This window comes from Mauremys mutica, chromosome 5 (assembly GCF_020497125.1).
Source record: "Mauremys mutica isolate MM-2020 ecotype Southern chromosome 5, ASM2049712v1, whole genome shotgun sequence".
In the NCBI taxonomy this organism is placed as follows: domain Eukaryota; kingdom Metazoa; phylum Chordata; order Testudines; family Geoemydidae; genus Mauremys; species Mauremys mutica.
This window is the reverse complement of record NC_059076.1, coordinates 125,176,140-125,193,630: the sequence shown is the minus strand read 5'-3', so window position 1 is coordinate 125,193,630 and position 17,491 is coordinate 125,176,140. Positions and strand designations below refer to the sequence as shown.

At 43.9% G+C, this 17,491-nt stretch overlaps 1 protein-coding gene across 2 annotated transcripts; it reads left to right on the top strand.

Moving 5' to 3' along the window:
- Positions 1–3,145: 3,145 nt before the first annotated feature.
- LOC123370807 (neuropeptide-like protein C4orf48 homolog) lies at positions 3,146–17,206 on the top strand. Of its 2 annotated transcripts, XM_045017622.1 has the most exons (6): positions 3,175–3,224; positions 3,691–3,777; positions 4,887–4,935; positions 7,598–7,742; positions 10,409–10,497; positions 14,563–17,206. In XM_045017622.1, the coding sequence occupies exons 2-6, from the start codon at positions 3,704–3,706 to the stop codon at positions 14,632–14,634; spliced, it is 429 nt and encodes a 142-aa protein (XP_044873557.1). In that variant the 5' UTR covers positions 3,175–3,224; positions 3,691–3,703; the 3' UTR covers positions 14,635–17,206. The 2 variants fall into 2 exon arrangements, with proteins under 2 accessions (XP_044873558.1, XP_044873557.1); XM_045017623.1 differs by lacking the exons at positions 10,409–10,497; positions 14,563–17,206 and adding an exon at positions 8,636–8,848 and having other exon boundaries at positions 3,146–3,224.
- The last annotated feature ends 285 nt before the right edge of the window (positions 17,207–17,491 follow it).

The window sequence follows — 17,491 nt, the reverse complement described above, 5'->3', positions numbered from 1 at the left end:
AGCCACCAGCGCTGAGCTCATGGTGTTGTAATATAACATTACTAAATTTATTTAAAATAAAATAAAAGGCTACAATCCTAATTTGTATAAATGTCTATCTACCTATCTCAGTGTTTGTTTTCACTGCCTCCCATCACTGTCTGAGTGCCTTCCATGTAAAACTGATAGCAATAGTGAAGTCCTCAGGGTAATCATGTGGCTTTGAAAATCAGGGATGTTCCTTTTTTTTCCTGAGTCCCTCTCCATGTCCCTATCTGTTTTACAGAAGCGGTGTATTACAAACCCCAGCAGACTGGCTGCATGAAGGAGCTGCCAGGCAGCTGAGCTGGTGAAATTAACAGCTGTCTGAGTGAGCTCATACTAACCTTAGGGACCACTTCTAGATCTGCCATATAGTAATGTTTCCACCCTGCCCCCTTATGCACCTCCCATGGTTCTCCTGCTGCCCCACAAGAAGTCAGGTCTCTGAAGAGGCTGAGAATCTTGACACCTCTGAATGGCAGCCTACAGGCAGCTCAGCTGCACTCACTGCCACCACATGCACGCATGCACTGCAGGTGAGCTCCAGGTTTTGGTAGGGTGTCAAGACCAGAGTGGGGAATGAAAGGGATCAAGGTGGGAGACAAAGAACTAAGAGTGAATGTGTGAGAGAGAATGAAAATGTGTGGCAGAGGGAGAGAGAAAACTAGGGAGACAAGAGGAAAGGAGCAGAGGTAAAGCAAAAAGACAGAGGTACAGAAGAGGCACCCCTTTCTTTTCCTGTCTTTCTTAGCTTCCTAGAACCTGCAGGGCTGGAACCTGGGGGTTCTGGGCTGCTGCTGCCTCCACATCACCATAGAAGGCTTAGGTTGGGTTCTTATGGGAGGACCCTGCGAGGCTGGGCTTGGCAGGAAGTACCACCCAGCAGGACCTGAGTGGCAGCCTCTCACAGCCCCCTGACTGGCCAATACCAGTACATAAACCAGGAAGCCGTGATGGGAAGCTGTCTGAGCAACAGCTCAGACTAGCTGCCCATTTTTGCTCCAGACCCCTGCTTGCAATCGACCCTGCTTTGTCCTTGACTTCACTCTTAGATTGCTGTCTGTAACCTGGTGCCCAACCCTGATCTCCTGCCTGCCTCCTGGCACCCGACTCTCGGTTCACCCTCTGGCCTGTCTTGGACTCTGACCTCCCGGGGCCTGACTCCTGCTCCAACCACTAAGTCTGACTGCCCATGTCCTGGTCAGGACACAGCTGACAAACCCTCCTCTGCACATCTCAGCCCCCCTAAAAAGTGTCTGTAAATTCTTTCACTGGGACAAGTGTCCTAGCTTTTCACTTTGAAAATCTGTCTGTCCTCTAAATGACCTGCTTTTATTTTGAAACATAAATCCTGTCTCAAGCTATTAAATGTTGTATCTGTGCAACTCCGGCTCAGGCAACTCTGAGTTTCTGAGGGATCGTTCTGATGTTTTAGTGTGCAGACTCACCCATCAGACTGCCGGGCTTAAGGCTTTTGGACAGTTCTGGATTCCAGTGATAACAGTGCAAAGCCTGAGAATTTTCCTTGGTTCACTGAAGTTTGAGTGTCTAAAACAGTATTCTGCATTAATCACAGTAATAGGGCAATGCACAGCACAACAATGGGGTGGAGTGCATCTCCTGCAGCACATCCCACGCCTGCACCACTTCCCACTGCCCCCATTGGCCTGGGATGGCAAACTGCAGCCGGTGGGAGCCGCGTTCAGGTAACCCTGGCGAGCCATGTGCCAGAGGTTGCTGACCCCTGGCATAAAGGTTAAGGACAATGTATTCCAACTTGAGTGTATAAATCTAGGTACTTAAATCCATATTTAGGTCCCACAAGGAAAGTGACTTGCTGCCAGAGGTATAGAGTACCTGCAGTTCCCTTTGAAGTCAATGAGATCTGCAGGCATTCAGCATCTCTGTGGCTTTAGGTGTCTAACTTTAGGCAGACTAGTTAGGAAAAAAAACTGGTCTTTGTGAGTCTGCATTGGATGTGAGCCCATTCTTAATATGGTACTTGAACCCAAGACATTTAAGGCCTCGAATGGTTCCAGATGAGCTGTACTCTCCGTGACACTGAATGCGGAAACCAGAGTGCCTCTGTCACTAACAGGAGAATCATTTCTAAAATTATTAATGAGAAACATCTTGAGGAAAGGTTTTGGTTATTTAACTGCTGTCCAGCCAAGTTGGGCCTGTTCTGGGAATAAACAGAAGGCTTCGTTTCTCCGTCTGATTACTCTGATGCGTCTCCTGAGCATTAAAGTGGGGAGTGGGAGATTAGATGTTTGCTTCATGAGGAATTCATAGGACCATTAAGCTGTTTGATATTATTAGTCAGTATTTGTGTTATGGCAGCCCCTGAAGTCCCCAGTCAGTGCTCAGGGCCTCATTGTGCTGTGTGTGGTCTGGTCCCAAGTGAAAATTTAGTCTCTGCCCTAGAGCGTTCACACTCTGGGATTACTACATGGGGTCGGAATGCAGAGAAGGGTGTGGAAGGGTGAGATACCCGTGTGATCAGCCGATTTGCATAAAAATCAGTAGTTCCAGCCAGCCATTTCCCCAGCCACTGCCAGAGAGCAGTATTTTGGAGTCGTCCTGGCAGAGGAAAACGTTAGATGGATTTGATGGGAAGACATAGTCAGGGCCGGCTCCAGGCACCAGCCGAGCAAGCTCGTGCTTGGGGTGGCAGATTCTAAGGGGCGGCTTCCCTCCAATCCTTTTTTTTTTTTTTTGGTTTGCCGCTCCGGCCGCCCTATAGGGGGCGGCAGCGCGGGGGAGGGGAGCGCCCTGCTGGGAGTGGGCTGCACACTCTGTCTGCAGGCGGTGCGGTGGGAGGGGCCGCGTGGCGAGCGCCCTGGCTGAAGAAAGCCCTGGCTGCCCCCTCTTTTCTCTCTCTCTCCCCCCCCCTCCCCTTCCCCCTACTAGCCGGGGTGCGCACTCCGCTGCCCGGGACACGTCTGCAGCGCAGGGAGTCCCCCTGCACCCTGGCTCCAGCCACCCCGCACATTTTGTTTGTTTTTTTTGCTTGGGGTGGCAAAAACACCAGAGCCGGCCCTGGACATAGCAGTAGCTTTACAAGGAGAATTTCCCTTGATAAGGGCATCGTGAGAGAGAGCATGAAAGTACCTGAGGGAGACATGATAGAGGTTGTCAGAACTGGTGACGTGAAGGTGGAACCAGAGGTCTCCCTTGTGACAGAATACTAGATATGATAGGTGGGCTGGTGTCAAATGGTGAAAGGCGTTAGAGGTGAAGAGAAGATGTTTGTGTTTGCAGTGAAGAATGAGGAGCCAGTGGAGGGACTCAAGGAGCAGAGGGGTGTGGTCAGAGCACTGAGCCAGGCAGATGAACCTAGCAGCAGGATTATGAATGGATTTGAGCCAGGCAAGGCTGGAGCCGTAAAGGCCAAAGAGAAAGGGATTCTAGTAGTTGAGGCATGAAATGCTAAGGGTCTGCACAAGAGGGGTGGCAGTGCAGACAGGCAAGGCCAGAGCTTTGAAATCTTATGCAGGAAGGCGTGACAAGACTTGCACACAGCCTAGATTTGGGGGTCTAAAGGGTCAAGTTAAAGATGACACCCAGGTTAATGGGAGGAGGCTGATGTGGTTCACAGTGATAAGGGAAGTGGGAGCACTTTGGAGGAAAGATCGAAAGCTGAATTTTGGCCATGTTGAGTTTCAGATGATGGCTGGACATGCACAAGACTCGAAAGACAGGTCATATGGGGTTGGATGGAAGGAGAATGGTCCTGAATAAAGAGGCAGATCTGTGAGTCATTGATATATTAAATATCTTAACTAGCCAGATCCTGTAATCTGCACTCAGGCAAAATTATGCTCAGTCTTGCTAGTTGTAAAGTGTGTTCTCTACCAAATACTCTTCTTCTTCTTCTTCCCCTTGCATAGTAATGTATAGGGGTGATATTATTATTATTATTATTATTATTAATATTTTCTTCTCATTTTTTAAAGCACAATCCTTGCCCCAAAGAATTTACAATCCCAAGAGCATTTTAAAGGAAAAATGTGTCAGTCAGCACTTTGCTTGTGAGCGTGTGAATTTCTGCTCATGAAAGAAAGGGATTGTAGGCCTGCTCCTGCATGCTGCTGAGTGCCCTCAGTGGGAGTTGGGAGCACTCAGCACCTCACAGGCTTGGGTCCCTACTGAATTGGCTAAAACCAAGAACAGAGCAAGGGTTCCCTTCATAGCTCTGCCAGTGCATCTCAGTCCTGACCCTCACCTCTGCTATGCCCATTCTTTTGAAACAGGGACTGCCAAACATGCCGCATGGTGTGGATGTCTCATGATGGGGCAAATGTGCACAAAAAGGCAAAGATTGAATCCACAAAACTTAATCTTACTTCTGAAAAAAAGTGTTTAATCCACAACTTTCTATCACCATGATACATTCTGCAAGTATATGTTCTAAATCGAGCAATGCATCACCATGTATGGCTCCAGGGCTATGAGAGGGGAGCAGAGGTGCTGGCTCTGGGGCAGGGAGGCACGGATAAAGTTCTTACTCTGATACGTTCAGTGCCTCCAGTCTTGCTAATTCTTCTGCCTCTTCATGTCCAGTGGTTGGGATTGCAAAGCTGGAGAAACTTCCTGGGAACCAGGCTTGGGTGATTACAGACCCTTTAACTGGCTATGCCAGACAAACCCTCTTGAGTGGGAAGGTGTAGCTAATCTTAACAGCTTTAAACAGAAACTTCCCACATAAGACTGAGCCATAGCCTGTTCCTCTTTAAATCGTGCCTCTGTGCTCTGCACTGTTGCTATGGAAGATCCTTCACCATAGTAATAACCTCTTTCAGGGAAGGTTAAAAAGAAGCAGTGCACATGCTCAGAGATGCTTTTTCTTGTTCTGTTGGCAGTTTGCAGCGGCCATGTCAAAGAGACCATCACAAAGACAAGAGAAATCAGGTACTAATATACACATTTCATTTGTGGGATGGGGTGACAGTCCATGCTTAGATTTTTATCAACTGTCGGTTGCAAAGGCAGAGGGAGGCAACGCTTGAAAGCATGTTGTGCTCATGCTATTTTCTGTTCAAAAACCTAACAGTCACTTAGATGTGGTGTGAGACAACTAATGCCCCAAGGGAATGTTTCTTTTACAGATTTCAGAGTAGCAGCTGTGTTAGTCTGTATCTGCAAAAAGAACAGGAGTACTTGTGGCACTTTAGAGACTAACAAATTTATCTGAGCATAAGCTTTCGTGGGCTACAGCCCACTTCATCGGATGCATGCAGTGGAAAATACAGTAGGAAGATATATATATACACAGAGAACATGAAACAATGGGTGTTACCATACACACTCTAACGAGAGTGATCAGTTAAGGTGAGTATTTGCTTCAGGTTGGGGGGCTGTCTGTAAGCGAGGATTGGCCTGTCGCCCAAGATCTGTGAGAGTGATGGATCGTCCTTCAGGATAGGTTGTAGGTTCTTGATGATATGCTGGAGAGGTTTTAGTTGGGGGCTGGTAATAGCTCACCTTAACTAATCACTCTCGTTAGAGTGTGTATGGTAACACCCATTGTTTCATGTTCTTTTTCTATATATTTATCTTCCTACTGTATTTTCCACTGCATGCATCTGATGAAGTGGCTTGTAGACCAGTAAAGCTTATGCTCAAATAAATCTGTTAGTCTCTAAGGTGACACAAGTACTCCTGTTCTTTTTTCTTTTACAGAGGGGATCATTAAAAAGCTGAGCTGGGGCTGGGAATGAACATGTCTCAGGTGCCCTGAAAAAGTTTACCTGGGCATCTGCTTCATTTGCCTCACTGGTGCTGAAGCTTCAGCATGAGATTACAGGAATTAGCTTCTTGTTCATGATGCTCCTGTGCAGCTAAAGGCACTTTAGATGTAAATGGCACTATCCTAATTTGCTGTTTCAGGAGGACACTCTGCTTTTGCTGTATCTCATTGCAAGAACTAGGATTTGACTGGACTTGTTTTCACTTGGATCACTACTGATAAAAAGAAAACCACCTCTTTTTTTGTGCTGTTAATGCTCTTACTAAAGTTTACTTTGTTAGTAAAGATAACGAAGACAGGCAAAGGGAATCAATAAATGCACACAGTGTCTCAGTTCTTTTGTTGTAAGAATTACATAAGGGACCCGTTTTTTTTTCTTTCTAAAACTGGCCTCCTGATTTAGTGGCTGCAAAATGTACACGTCTGCCCACTGTAAATTTACACTACGACTGGGGATTTGTGCATGGAGCACAGATGATTGCACATAACAGTACTCCTTTGCAGGCCCAGCTGCCAATTTGCATATGCAGCAGGTGTTCATGCAACATTTGCAGATTCATTTCAGTTGCCAGGCTTTGCAAATGTGTCCCTGCAGTTGTCTAAACAGCAGGTTTATTCCCTTATGTTTCTGTTGCAATATGAGGAAAACCACCTCTTCTGACTGGGAAATGTAGACTGTACTGTATAATGCTGTATTCCAGCATCACATCCAGAGCACAAGGATTCAACATTCTTATGCAACATTTTTACTCATTGTTAATATTTAAAAATTAGAAAAAGAACAGACAACTCATCCTCTTGCCTTCCTGTGCTCTGCTAATGAGAATCTGCACTCTCTGGATATGGAATTTATTTTAATCTTGTTACTGCTTAGAACGGAGTAAGTTTTTTTTCTTTGCCTGCATTTGAATGTACAGCAACTGGTCCCAGTATACAATGCTCCATTTTGAGCTAAGCAACTTATCTACTTGGCTGAAGATGAAACACTGCATACGAGAGCTGATAGTGTTCACAGGCTTCATCTTTGTATTCAGATGAGGTAGCCTTGGATCAGGCTGTCCAGCGCTTCCGGCCATGCTTTGGCCATCTCTGGTGCACAGGAACAAATGGATGACAATACATGAAGGTCTGAAAACCAAGCAGGGGTCACAGGAGAGACAAGGGGGAATAATTCATGTCAAGAAACAAACGTCTGGGTTTGTTTTAGTTGTGACCAGTGACTATGCCTATGGTTCTATGGGCTGGGGTTTAAGAAAAGCCTCTTCTTCTGCATGAAGGAAGCTGCGTGAAACTAGCTTCTGTGATTTGTTTAGTTGCAAAGTAATTATAAAATTAGTTTTCGTTTTGCAGGTATATGTGAAAAGATGGTACATTAAAAATGCGAGGGAGAGAGCACTTTTCATCTCTCGGTTCAAATGCAAATCAGCTTGGTAGCAGAACTGCACAAATTCCCAGGGGTTAACAATGACCCAGCCATTGCTGGTTTGGGTTGGTGTTAAAATAGGACAAGTATCAGCATCACAAAGCTGGCACCATCGTTAGCAAGCTCAGCAGAGAGGCCAGAGACTGACTGAGCCATGGCAACTGAATTTCCGTCTCATTCCTACAAGAAGTCCCTCTAGGCCAGGTTTGAGGCACATGGGTGGAGTGGGGTGAAGAACTTTGCTCTGCCACTGTCCATGCTGTACCTGTTCTGTAGCTAAAGAGAGGAATTTAATCTCCAGGATGGTCAGCCTTGTAACTATCATGAACATTACAGACAAAAAGGGGTTATTTTACAGAACCTAATGTTTCTCACTAACTTGTTTATTGCCCCTAATAAAGGAGGAAGCGCCAATTAGCAGGATGCTGGCATCTTGTCTCCTAAGAAGAGTGGTCTTCCTGGTTCCTTTAATTTTTGTAGTTGTGCTGCTCACCATGGAGCCCATTAAAGCCGACGAAGAAGCAGGAACAACAATCCCAGCTGAAAGTATGTACTGCCCTGTATACTGGTTATCTCATAACTGTACATGAGTGTAACACAGATTTAATGCTGCAGCATTTACAGGTGTTTAAAGATCATCTTAGTTCAACCAGTCTTGGAAACTTCATGTTTTCATTGCACTAGATGAAAATCTTCATAACATATTGTGTACTCCCTCCCTCAGTCCCACAGTGGCTTCTGGATCACATTCGTCCTCCCCATTCACTCATCCAGGGCACCTCACCGCTCTGCACCTTCCTGCACTTCTTCAGTCCTACCCCTACCCTGCTTACACGCTGTACTCTGCCAGTGTGGCACACCTTGACGCCCCATTCTCCATCCCCTACATTTGGGGCGTCCTCTCCGGTCCTGTGTTCCATGCAATTATAATCTCCACCTTTATATGGATCCTCAAGGATCACTTCTTTCCACCAACAATGCCCTCACAGGTGCCTTCATGCTGGGCACTATCCCCCAAACCTAATATAGTACAAATTCTCTTAAATTAAAAAACCGAATGAACAGGATACCGAAATAATAATAAGCACATCTCATAATCTTTCATGATCACAATCTCCATCCTCCCATTTCCCTCCCTTTGTGTATAGACAGCCGTTGAACTTTGATGAGTCTAATTTACATTATGAATTACTTGGAACAAGGACCCATCATTTTATTTGTCTGGAAAGTGCCATCCTCACCTATGGTTCTATGTATCTAAGAAATAATAACAGCAAAATTAGATTAAGAAATATACTAGAACATTCAGAGATTAGCTCTTTAAATATATTTTTATATGTTTCTCCTTTTATTCAGCTACAGCTGAATAGTTTGGAGTGTTTCTTTTCTCAGGTAGGCAGACTTTTAAAGGATTTTGAAAATTCATCTTTCCTTATTAGCAGGCAGACTTCATGTTGTAGGATCCAGCTCCAGTTTATCAAAAGTGTGTGGAAATCAGTCACGGTGGTTGCACAACAGGCTGAAGGTCACTGCAGCCTCACTCTAGTTCTTTCCTTGTCTCTACTCAACTTCAGAGCGCTGACTGGCCCCAAGTCCTGAACTTCTCATTTGAGCAAATCTCCCAGTGAAGTAATCAAAGATGCATAGAAATTAAGAGGCAAGTGAGAGCATGTGGAATGCCAATAATAGTTGATTTTAGAGCATATCAGTATCATTGCATTATCTGTCCTGTCTCTGAATTGCTGATGTTTATAGTATATAGTTTCTAGTTGGATGAAGATCTGGCCATGGTCATCCACATCCTTGTGACCTGCAGCTTGGATTAGTTAGACCAGAGAACACAAACCTTAAAAATGCTGCAATTAGTTCAGCAGGCAGCAGCCCATATTCTCAGCGACCCCAGACACTAGGAGCACCTCGGTACACTGCTCACTACAATGGCTCCCCATGAAATAATGCGTCAGATTCAACGTCTCAGGTTTTCACATTGACCCAAACTCTGTGTGATGATGATCTCAGATGCATTCCATTAAACTGTCCATTTCAAGTTCATGACAGCTGGAAACAGGACTTTTTTGGGAACAGGTCCAAGGCTTTGGAGGTCTGTGGTTTGTAACCTATCATTTAAATCAGCTTCTGTACCAAATGACTGGAGAATAGGTAATGTGATGCCAATTTTTAAAAAGGGCTCCAGAGGTGATCCTGGCAATTACAGGCCAGTAAACCTGACTTCAGTACTGGGCAAACTGCTTGAAACTATAGTAAAGAACAGAATTGTCAGGCACATAGATGAACATAATTTGTTGGGGAAAGTCAACGTGGTTTTTTTAAAGGGAAATCATGCCTCACCATCTATTAGAATTATTTGAAGGGGTCAACAAGCATGTGGACAAGGGGGATCTAGTGGATATAGTGTACTTAGATTTTCAGAAAGCCTTTAGCAAGGTCACCCACCAAAGGCTCTTAAGCAAAGTAAGCAGTCATGGGATAAGAGGGAAGGTCCTCTCATGGATCAGTAACTGGTTAAAAGATAAGAAATAAATACAGACTAACACGGCTACCACTCTGAAACCTTTCAGAGCAAAGCGGAAGCAGAAAACTCACTACTTCAATTTAGCAATCCCACAGCAACTAAAACAGTAACAAAGAAGAGAGGAAGGAAAGGGAAGAAAGGAAGATATGGCAATAGTTTGTACAGCACCCAGCACAACGGGGTCCTGATCTATGACTGGATCTGCCAGGAATTACCTCCATACAAATAGTAACTAATTAATAAGACGAAGAAAAGGAAAGAACAGGGGAAAAGAGGAAAAATAATCTTAATAAATAAATAAATAAATGACTTACTAAAACATAGTCCAAACTGCCTCAGGCAGAAGTGAGAAGAAAATTAGACCTCCTAACTTTATTTTTTATTATGAATTCTTTTTGAGGAATTCAGATACTAGGATCATAGGCATGGTATAAAAACATGAATGGATAGATTGATTTACTTCCTGGACTTTCACTTTCAGCTTTTCACTACTCTTAAATCACAGTATTCGTTCTCTGCTTTTCTAAGCTAGCTACCCAATAGCGGTAGTGGATGTTCCTGTTGCTGCCTTGCATGTTGTCTCTTGGAAGGGCCTGATTCAGTAAAAAGTCATAATCATTCCCTTTGATTACTATTTCATGCCATTTAGGAATGTCTCTCTACTAAAACTCTTCCCTAGGTCGCCCCTGTGTTGATTGCCATGCATTTGAATTCATGCAGAGGGCCTTGCAGGATTTAAAGAAGACTGCGTATAATCTAGACACACGGGTAAGGAGGCATTGGACTTTTTTGTTATATGACAAAGTTGTTTTGCTTAGAAGTGGGTAAAATTGATAGATTTTTTTGTTTGGGGCAATATCAATCTACTGTACATATCTGTTCTCGAGGGATGGTGTTGGGCAATATCTGTTCATTGCTCAGGATAATAGACTCATAGACTTTAAGGTCAGAAGGGACCATTATGCAGGCCACAGAATCTCACTCATCCACTTCTATAACAAACCCCTAACCTATGTCTGAGGCATTGAAGTCCTCAAATTGTGGTTTGAAGACCTCAAGGTGCAGAGAATCCTCCAGCAAGTGACCCGTGCCCCATGCTGCAGAGGAAGGCGAAAAACCTCCAGGGCCTCTGCCAATCTGCCCTGGAGGAAAATTCCTTCCCCACCCCAAATATGGCGATCAGTTAAACCCTAATCTTGTGGGTTTCACCAGCCAGCACCCAGGAAAGAATTCTCTGTAGTAACTCAGATCTCACCCCATCTAACATCCCATCACAGACCATTGGGCATATTTACCTGCTGATAATCAAAGATCAATTGCCAAATTAATTGCCAAAATTAGGCTATCCCATCATACCATCCCCTTCATAAACTTATCAAGCTTTGTCTTAAAGCTAGATATGTCTTTTGCCCCCACTACTCCCCTTGGAAGGCTGTTCCAGAACTTCACTCCTCTTAATAATAGCATGAGTTACCTAGCTTCCTCTTATTCAACGTATAAGACCATTGAGAGGATTAGTGAGGAGCGGTGGTCTGCACAGCTTTCAATATTTTGATGACATCCCGCTCCATCCCTTTCCCTATTTCTATCTCACCCAGCTCAGTCAGTGCTACCAGCCCTTTGTCTAGTAGCTGGTTGGGGTGGGATGAGAGCTAGTTGGCTGAAGCTCATTCTGGATAAGACTGAAGTGATGCTGGTAGGCTGGGGGAAAAGTATCAAAAAATATTCCAAGGATCATAACTTCCCCTCTTATTAAGAGTGTGTGTCTACCTGTTGTCACTAGAGCTTGCAGTCTGTGGATACTGTTGTCTCCAACTACTGTTAAACAGTAGCAGTGTCTAGGAAGGTTTTTTTTAGTCTTTGCCTAGCTAGGATGTTGAAAGTGTTTCTTTCAGATGCAAACCTTGCTACTGTGAGCTATACTTTTGTCACCTCGATATTGCACTATTGAAATTCACTCCACTTAGGGCTGCACCTTAAACAACCTAGAAGCTTCTTCAAGTCCTAACTTAAACTGTAGTGCAGTGTTGCTATCTGCTGGTAAACACCTACCATGTTCTACCCTAGAGGTGGCTGTTTTTCAGTGGTAGGTGAAATGATCCCTGTGTTGTGCAATTTAAATACTGTGGGATGAAAGACACTATGTAAATATATTTAAATTACGTAAACACAGTGAATATGCATGGTTTATCTTCTAGCAGACATAAAATACCCCATTGTTGCATATGCAACATCAAAATGTACATAGACCATAGTAAGATCTTCATTTTCTGTATTTTTCATTCATGCAAATTTTTCAAAAGAAGCCTCTAAAAATTTGAGCATTATATTGTCTGACATCTGATTTATATAAACAAATGTTTTTACAGGTTTGGAAGCAAGGAAGCACATTGGCATTTTTAGAGATTGGTCTGAGGACCCTTTGAAAGTTGAGCAATAATGTTTACAGAAAAAGGCAGCTGCAGGGATAAAGATACCCTGAAGATTTTACTATGGAAAAATGTGTTTCAGCGAGGCCAAATTGGTGCACAGTAGATGTATTTATTAAGCAGGGTTGTTTATAAGAATACAAGTCAAATGTACGTCAGACTCCTCCAGGAATAAATTTGCTTAATGAATACATCTGCTGAGCATCACTAAAGCCAAAACTACATATTCATACCATGCTGAAATGTACCAGTACATCTTTCCTTCTGTTACAAGTATAGTTGAACCACTTCAGCAAGCAGAGCACTCAGCATCAGTTGATTATTCCCTGATACTCAGATTTCTGAAAGAGAAATAAAAAGTAGATCTGCCCTGCTCTGCTGGTTTCAAACTCTATTTTTTTTGCAGAGATTTCTCAGGACTGCTTCAAAAACCTCCACAGTGAATAAAGATTCTCAGCAGTTTCCCTGATGGGTTCAACACTGTCATGGCGACAGATACTACAGCAAAAAAAAAAGTGGGGGTGAATAAAAGAGAGAGAGACTGCAGAGAAGACTGAATTCTTGAGCCCCTCAAGTCTCTACATTCACTTGACATTGGGGGGATATATTATTTCTTCCCCTATTTTTTTTAAATTAAAGTTACTTGAAGCTATATTTACCTGAATGGCAGAGAGAAAATGAGGAGGGAGGGGAAGGGGATCAGCTGAGATGAATGCCAAGGACATATACCCTATATACTTGTTCATATAGCTCAATGGTTTGCGTATTGGCTTGCTTAAACCCAGGGTTGTGAGTTCAATCCTTGAAGGGGCCATTTAGGGAACTGGGGTAAAAATCTGTCTGGGGATTGGTCCTGCTTTGAGCTGGGGGTAGGACTAGATGACCTCCTGAGGTCCCTTCCAACCCTGATATTCTATAAGCTGAATTTTTTTAGTAAAAAAGGGAAGCACCAGAGAAGGGGGTCGGCTTAAGAAAGGGTACAGAGAGGGAGAGGTGGGACACAGCCCCTCCCCCCAACAGAGGGAGCAAGGAGAGTCAGCAGAGCCAGAAGTGAAGAGTCGGGGCCAGAGTCTCTCCGCTTCTGGCCACGCTGCTCTCCCCCCAGCCTCCGAAGCAGCTGCAGCTCCGGAGCTTGCAGGCTGCGGCTGCGCTGCCTGGCCCCACCCACCGGAGCAGGCTGTAGCCACGCCACCCTGCCCGCTGGAACATGCTGCGGCTGTGCCGCCCGGTCTGGCCCACAGAGACATCCAGCCAGACCAGAGAATCCTCCCCTGGCCCGCCCCAGCTAAGGTGGGAAGAGATGGGATGGGGAGAGTGTGGGGGTCCCAGGCTAGGTGTGGGGTAATGTGGGGGGTGGTCACAGGGGTTATTCCCCGACTCCCACTTTTCCCCCCAAAAAAATGTGCCCACCAGTTGCTGTCCCGGCCCATCAGGGTAAGCAGCTGCCGTGCCGGGACACTTTGTTTACTTAGGTTTACCTCCGTGCCTGCGGATGCTCAAGGTAAACAAACCATCTCGGCCCACCAGCAGCTTATCCTGATGGCCCGGGAGCCAAAGCTTGCCGACCCCTGAATTATAGGGTCGGCTTATGAATGGGTCATAAAAAATTTCCATTTTTACTTATCCATCTTGGGGAGATCAGTTTATAAACTATGCAGGAGTTGAGGGTGGGAGGGGGAGGAGTTGATCAGCTAGGCCCGCGGACCCCCTGGCGTATCCTCGCGGACCCCCAGGGGTCTGTGGACCCCAGTTTAAGAAACTCCGCAGAGCATACTCCGCTCCAGAGCCTGGAATGGGCACCAGAAATGGTCACTGAAAATTCAGTTATTTGCCCAGCTCTGCTCCTGATTCTTTTCATTGTCTGTTTCCCCTCTGAAATAAATGCAAAATTCTGATTTTAAAGTCCTCTCATATGCTGCATCTTGGATACATAAAATATTTCACCATCCCCAAATCCATCACTTCTGTTAAATAATATTTATACAAAAACACTGTCTTGTCCCCACACACTTCCCCTCAACCTGCTATGACACTCAAGGCACTACATTAAATGGGGTCATTATAAATACAAATTCTTTTTAAAATGCACAATAATTATTTAAAATCTCTCGTGTACATTAGTGTTTTTAGTGTGAAACTAAATAAATAAAACCTAGAGTGTACCAGGTTCCTATATTTTGCAGATCATCACAGGAACTGTTGCCATACTATGCTAATTTAATAGCCCAAGGCTTAATTACCATCTATAACTAAACAATATGTCTGGTTTTTATTCTCAAGCCTCATCATGTAGAACCAAGTGATATCTCTTGTGACAAAAATAAAAGACTTTTCTCTAGGAGCTAATTAGTTTTAGAATTCTGACGCTCATTTTTTGATGTTTTTTCTTTCCCCTTCCTTGCAGACAGAAACACTGCTTCTTCAAGTGGAAAAGAGAACTCTGTGTGACTGTGTAACTGCAGACACGCTGAACTGAATGCTGGAGAACAACCAAAGAGTGTCACCGGTTCAGCTGTTTTTTAAAACGCTGCTGTATGTAATACAGACAGCTGTGTGGACTTTGGAGTACATACTGCAGGCATGTAAGCCCCAGTGTAGTGAGGAAAGCAGGTGGGGAGTTTCTGTATGAGATGGTGGGGTGAAATGATCTGTCTTATGCTTGTTTTCTCCAGTATGAAGGTGCTACTATTGTGGCTTGAATGATTGATCATATCAAGACAGAGCATTGCATGCTGGAATCTGTAGTCTCTGCAGGCTCTATCTCCATATTAAAGGTAATGGTAGTTGCAATCCATTCTGTTTATTTATAATGTAAATTTGGACCAGATTCAGCCAATTTGTAACTCTGTGGATTTCAATGGTGCTACACCTGCTTATATCTGGACTGAATTTGGTCCTAAACAGGACTCCTGGGTCTCCTGGGAAGCTGTCGACTTGGTTGAAGAAAATATAGGTACCCCTGAATTAAATCATACACTGTCACTACCCACTTAGTGTCCCACTGTATCCAGCACGTATTGAAATAGCTATTGTTTTACCAATCTAAATGCATGTTGTGTACAAAGGGAAAAGGAGAATAAAACTTCTAGAAAAACAGGTAACCCCACACCCAAATGTACCTTGTTTCCTTTTGAATGAGATCTTGACAATAGTCTAAGCTAAAAGTTCAGTGTGAATGGGGGAGGGAGGAATCAAATTTTCATTCACTATCTCTGTGCAGTGTAGCTTTTCTCTGAGAAAGTATGTTCACCATAGGAATGTACACGGCACTCAGATGTTGTCACTGAGCTAGTTAGTGGTGTCACAAAGCAACACACTATTGAACAAGTCAACTTTTGTACACATCAACAATGTCTTCTACGTTCTCCCTGGGGTCAGTGCTCATGCACTACGGGAGCCCTGTTTTCTTTGCCCTCTGCAAACCTGTGAGTATATTGTAAGTATGAAAAGGGGAAGAAGTGAAAGCATTAGAAATTACTGAGTTATGCAGATTAAGAGAGACAAGATGTAGAGAGACGCGAAGCGGGGGAGGTATCTTTTATTGGACCAACTTTTGTTGGTGAGAGAGACATGCTTTTGAGCTACACAGAGCTCTTCTTCAGATCTGGGAAAGGGTGTCAGAGTGTCACAGCTAAATACAAGATCCAGCAGCTAGTTGAGCATAAGTAGTTAGCATAGGGTCTAAGGGACCATTCAAGGTGAAGTGGCCTGTTTAAACCCCTCCTGAAAGAAATCTTACCGGAATCCCCTTTTCTGCCCCCCAAATAACCCCCCAATCTCTCCAAACCCATCACTAGAAGCAAGCTGTATTTATTTAGCTTCTTTTCTTTCAATCCCTCCTTAAAACTCACTCCTGCTGCCAGGCCTCCTACAAGAAGTTAATTAATCTAAAACTCCCCAAACAACTAACCCTCCAACCCCCCTTTTTAGTACATTTAAAGCACCATCAGGGCATGCATATAATCTTATTACTATAAGCTTTGTCCTTCCTCACCCCTTCCCTGCATTGTGTATGAACCCCTTGCCGTGCCACTATACAATTAAATTAGAAGCTCTTTGAGGCAGAGCTTTTGTCTTATTTGTACTGAAAGTGCCCAGTACACTTTGCGGTGCTGTAAACATATAAACTAAGCATTGCCATTTAAAATGTGTTTATCTGTTGCTCTAGTTTCATGTACAGCATTTATTTGATAACATACACACACAAATAAATGGACCCATGTCTGCAATTCAATATAACATAACCCACCTAAACTCAGACTCTTTCCCCCTCATCCATGGAGATGCTCAGTATCTTCATGACTCTGTCTTTCTCACAGTCACTCCATGGGAGTGGGGAACAGCGGAGATAGGGGCTCAGAAGCCTTATGAAAGCATTGAGTTTTTAAGAAGTGACTTGAAGGAGGTGAGGGTGGAGGCATATCAGACCAGGTCAGAGGAATCCCAAATGTCAAAAAAGACACAAAGATCTGCAAACACTTCACTTCTTTATGTAATCAGTCCCTCTTTGCAAGTATTTACTAGTGGTCAATGACATGCAGCCATAGTGGGGTAAGGAAACATCCCACCATAAAAATGTTATTTTAAAACTATTATTCATTCTGAACTGTGGAGCAGGGACTACAGTAAATGTAATAAAACAGGACCCTCACCCAGGCAAAGGATTGTTTCCTGCAACTGGTCCAATATTTCCCAGTATTTCCTGATGTCACACTCTGATTTCTGCTGTGAACAATGAGCTTGCTGAAGATTTTCCACCACGTCAGTATGTCTTCATGAGGCTTGAGTGCAAGCTGCTCTTTGAATCAAGGCACATGATACCACCCTCTGAGTCTTACTTAAGTAGCCAGTCGGTGGTTGAAACCATGTTACATTCTTATTGCTTTGTCAGTAAAGTCTGAAAATGGAACTGTGCTGAAAACTCAGTTTATATAGCTGCTCTTTTTTGAGTTACAAAATCAGCTTGCAGGAGTGCTGCCTTTTGCTGTTGCATAGGGTTAGCGGGACATGCATTTCAAGAGAGGCCTGCATTAAAGTTTTTTTCTTTGAAGGACCGGAATGTTGTGTATGTGTGTGTTCTTGCCTGTACATTACACTGATTGTCTCTGCACTGGCAAAGACTATTGCAGCTAGGGCTGTAGTCTATTAATGATCATTTCATGTCTAAGCATTATAGTTCATATTGTTTTTAATGTAATAACTTCAACCTGTAAAATTGAATATAGTAGCTGGTTTTGAGACTGGAACATTATTTTTATACTTCATCCTGTGTTTTATTCCTCACTTCCACGAAGTGGTTGGCCATGTGTTATGCCTTCTGGGTCACTGAAATC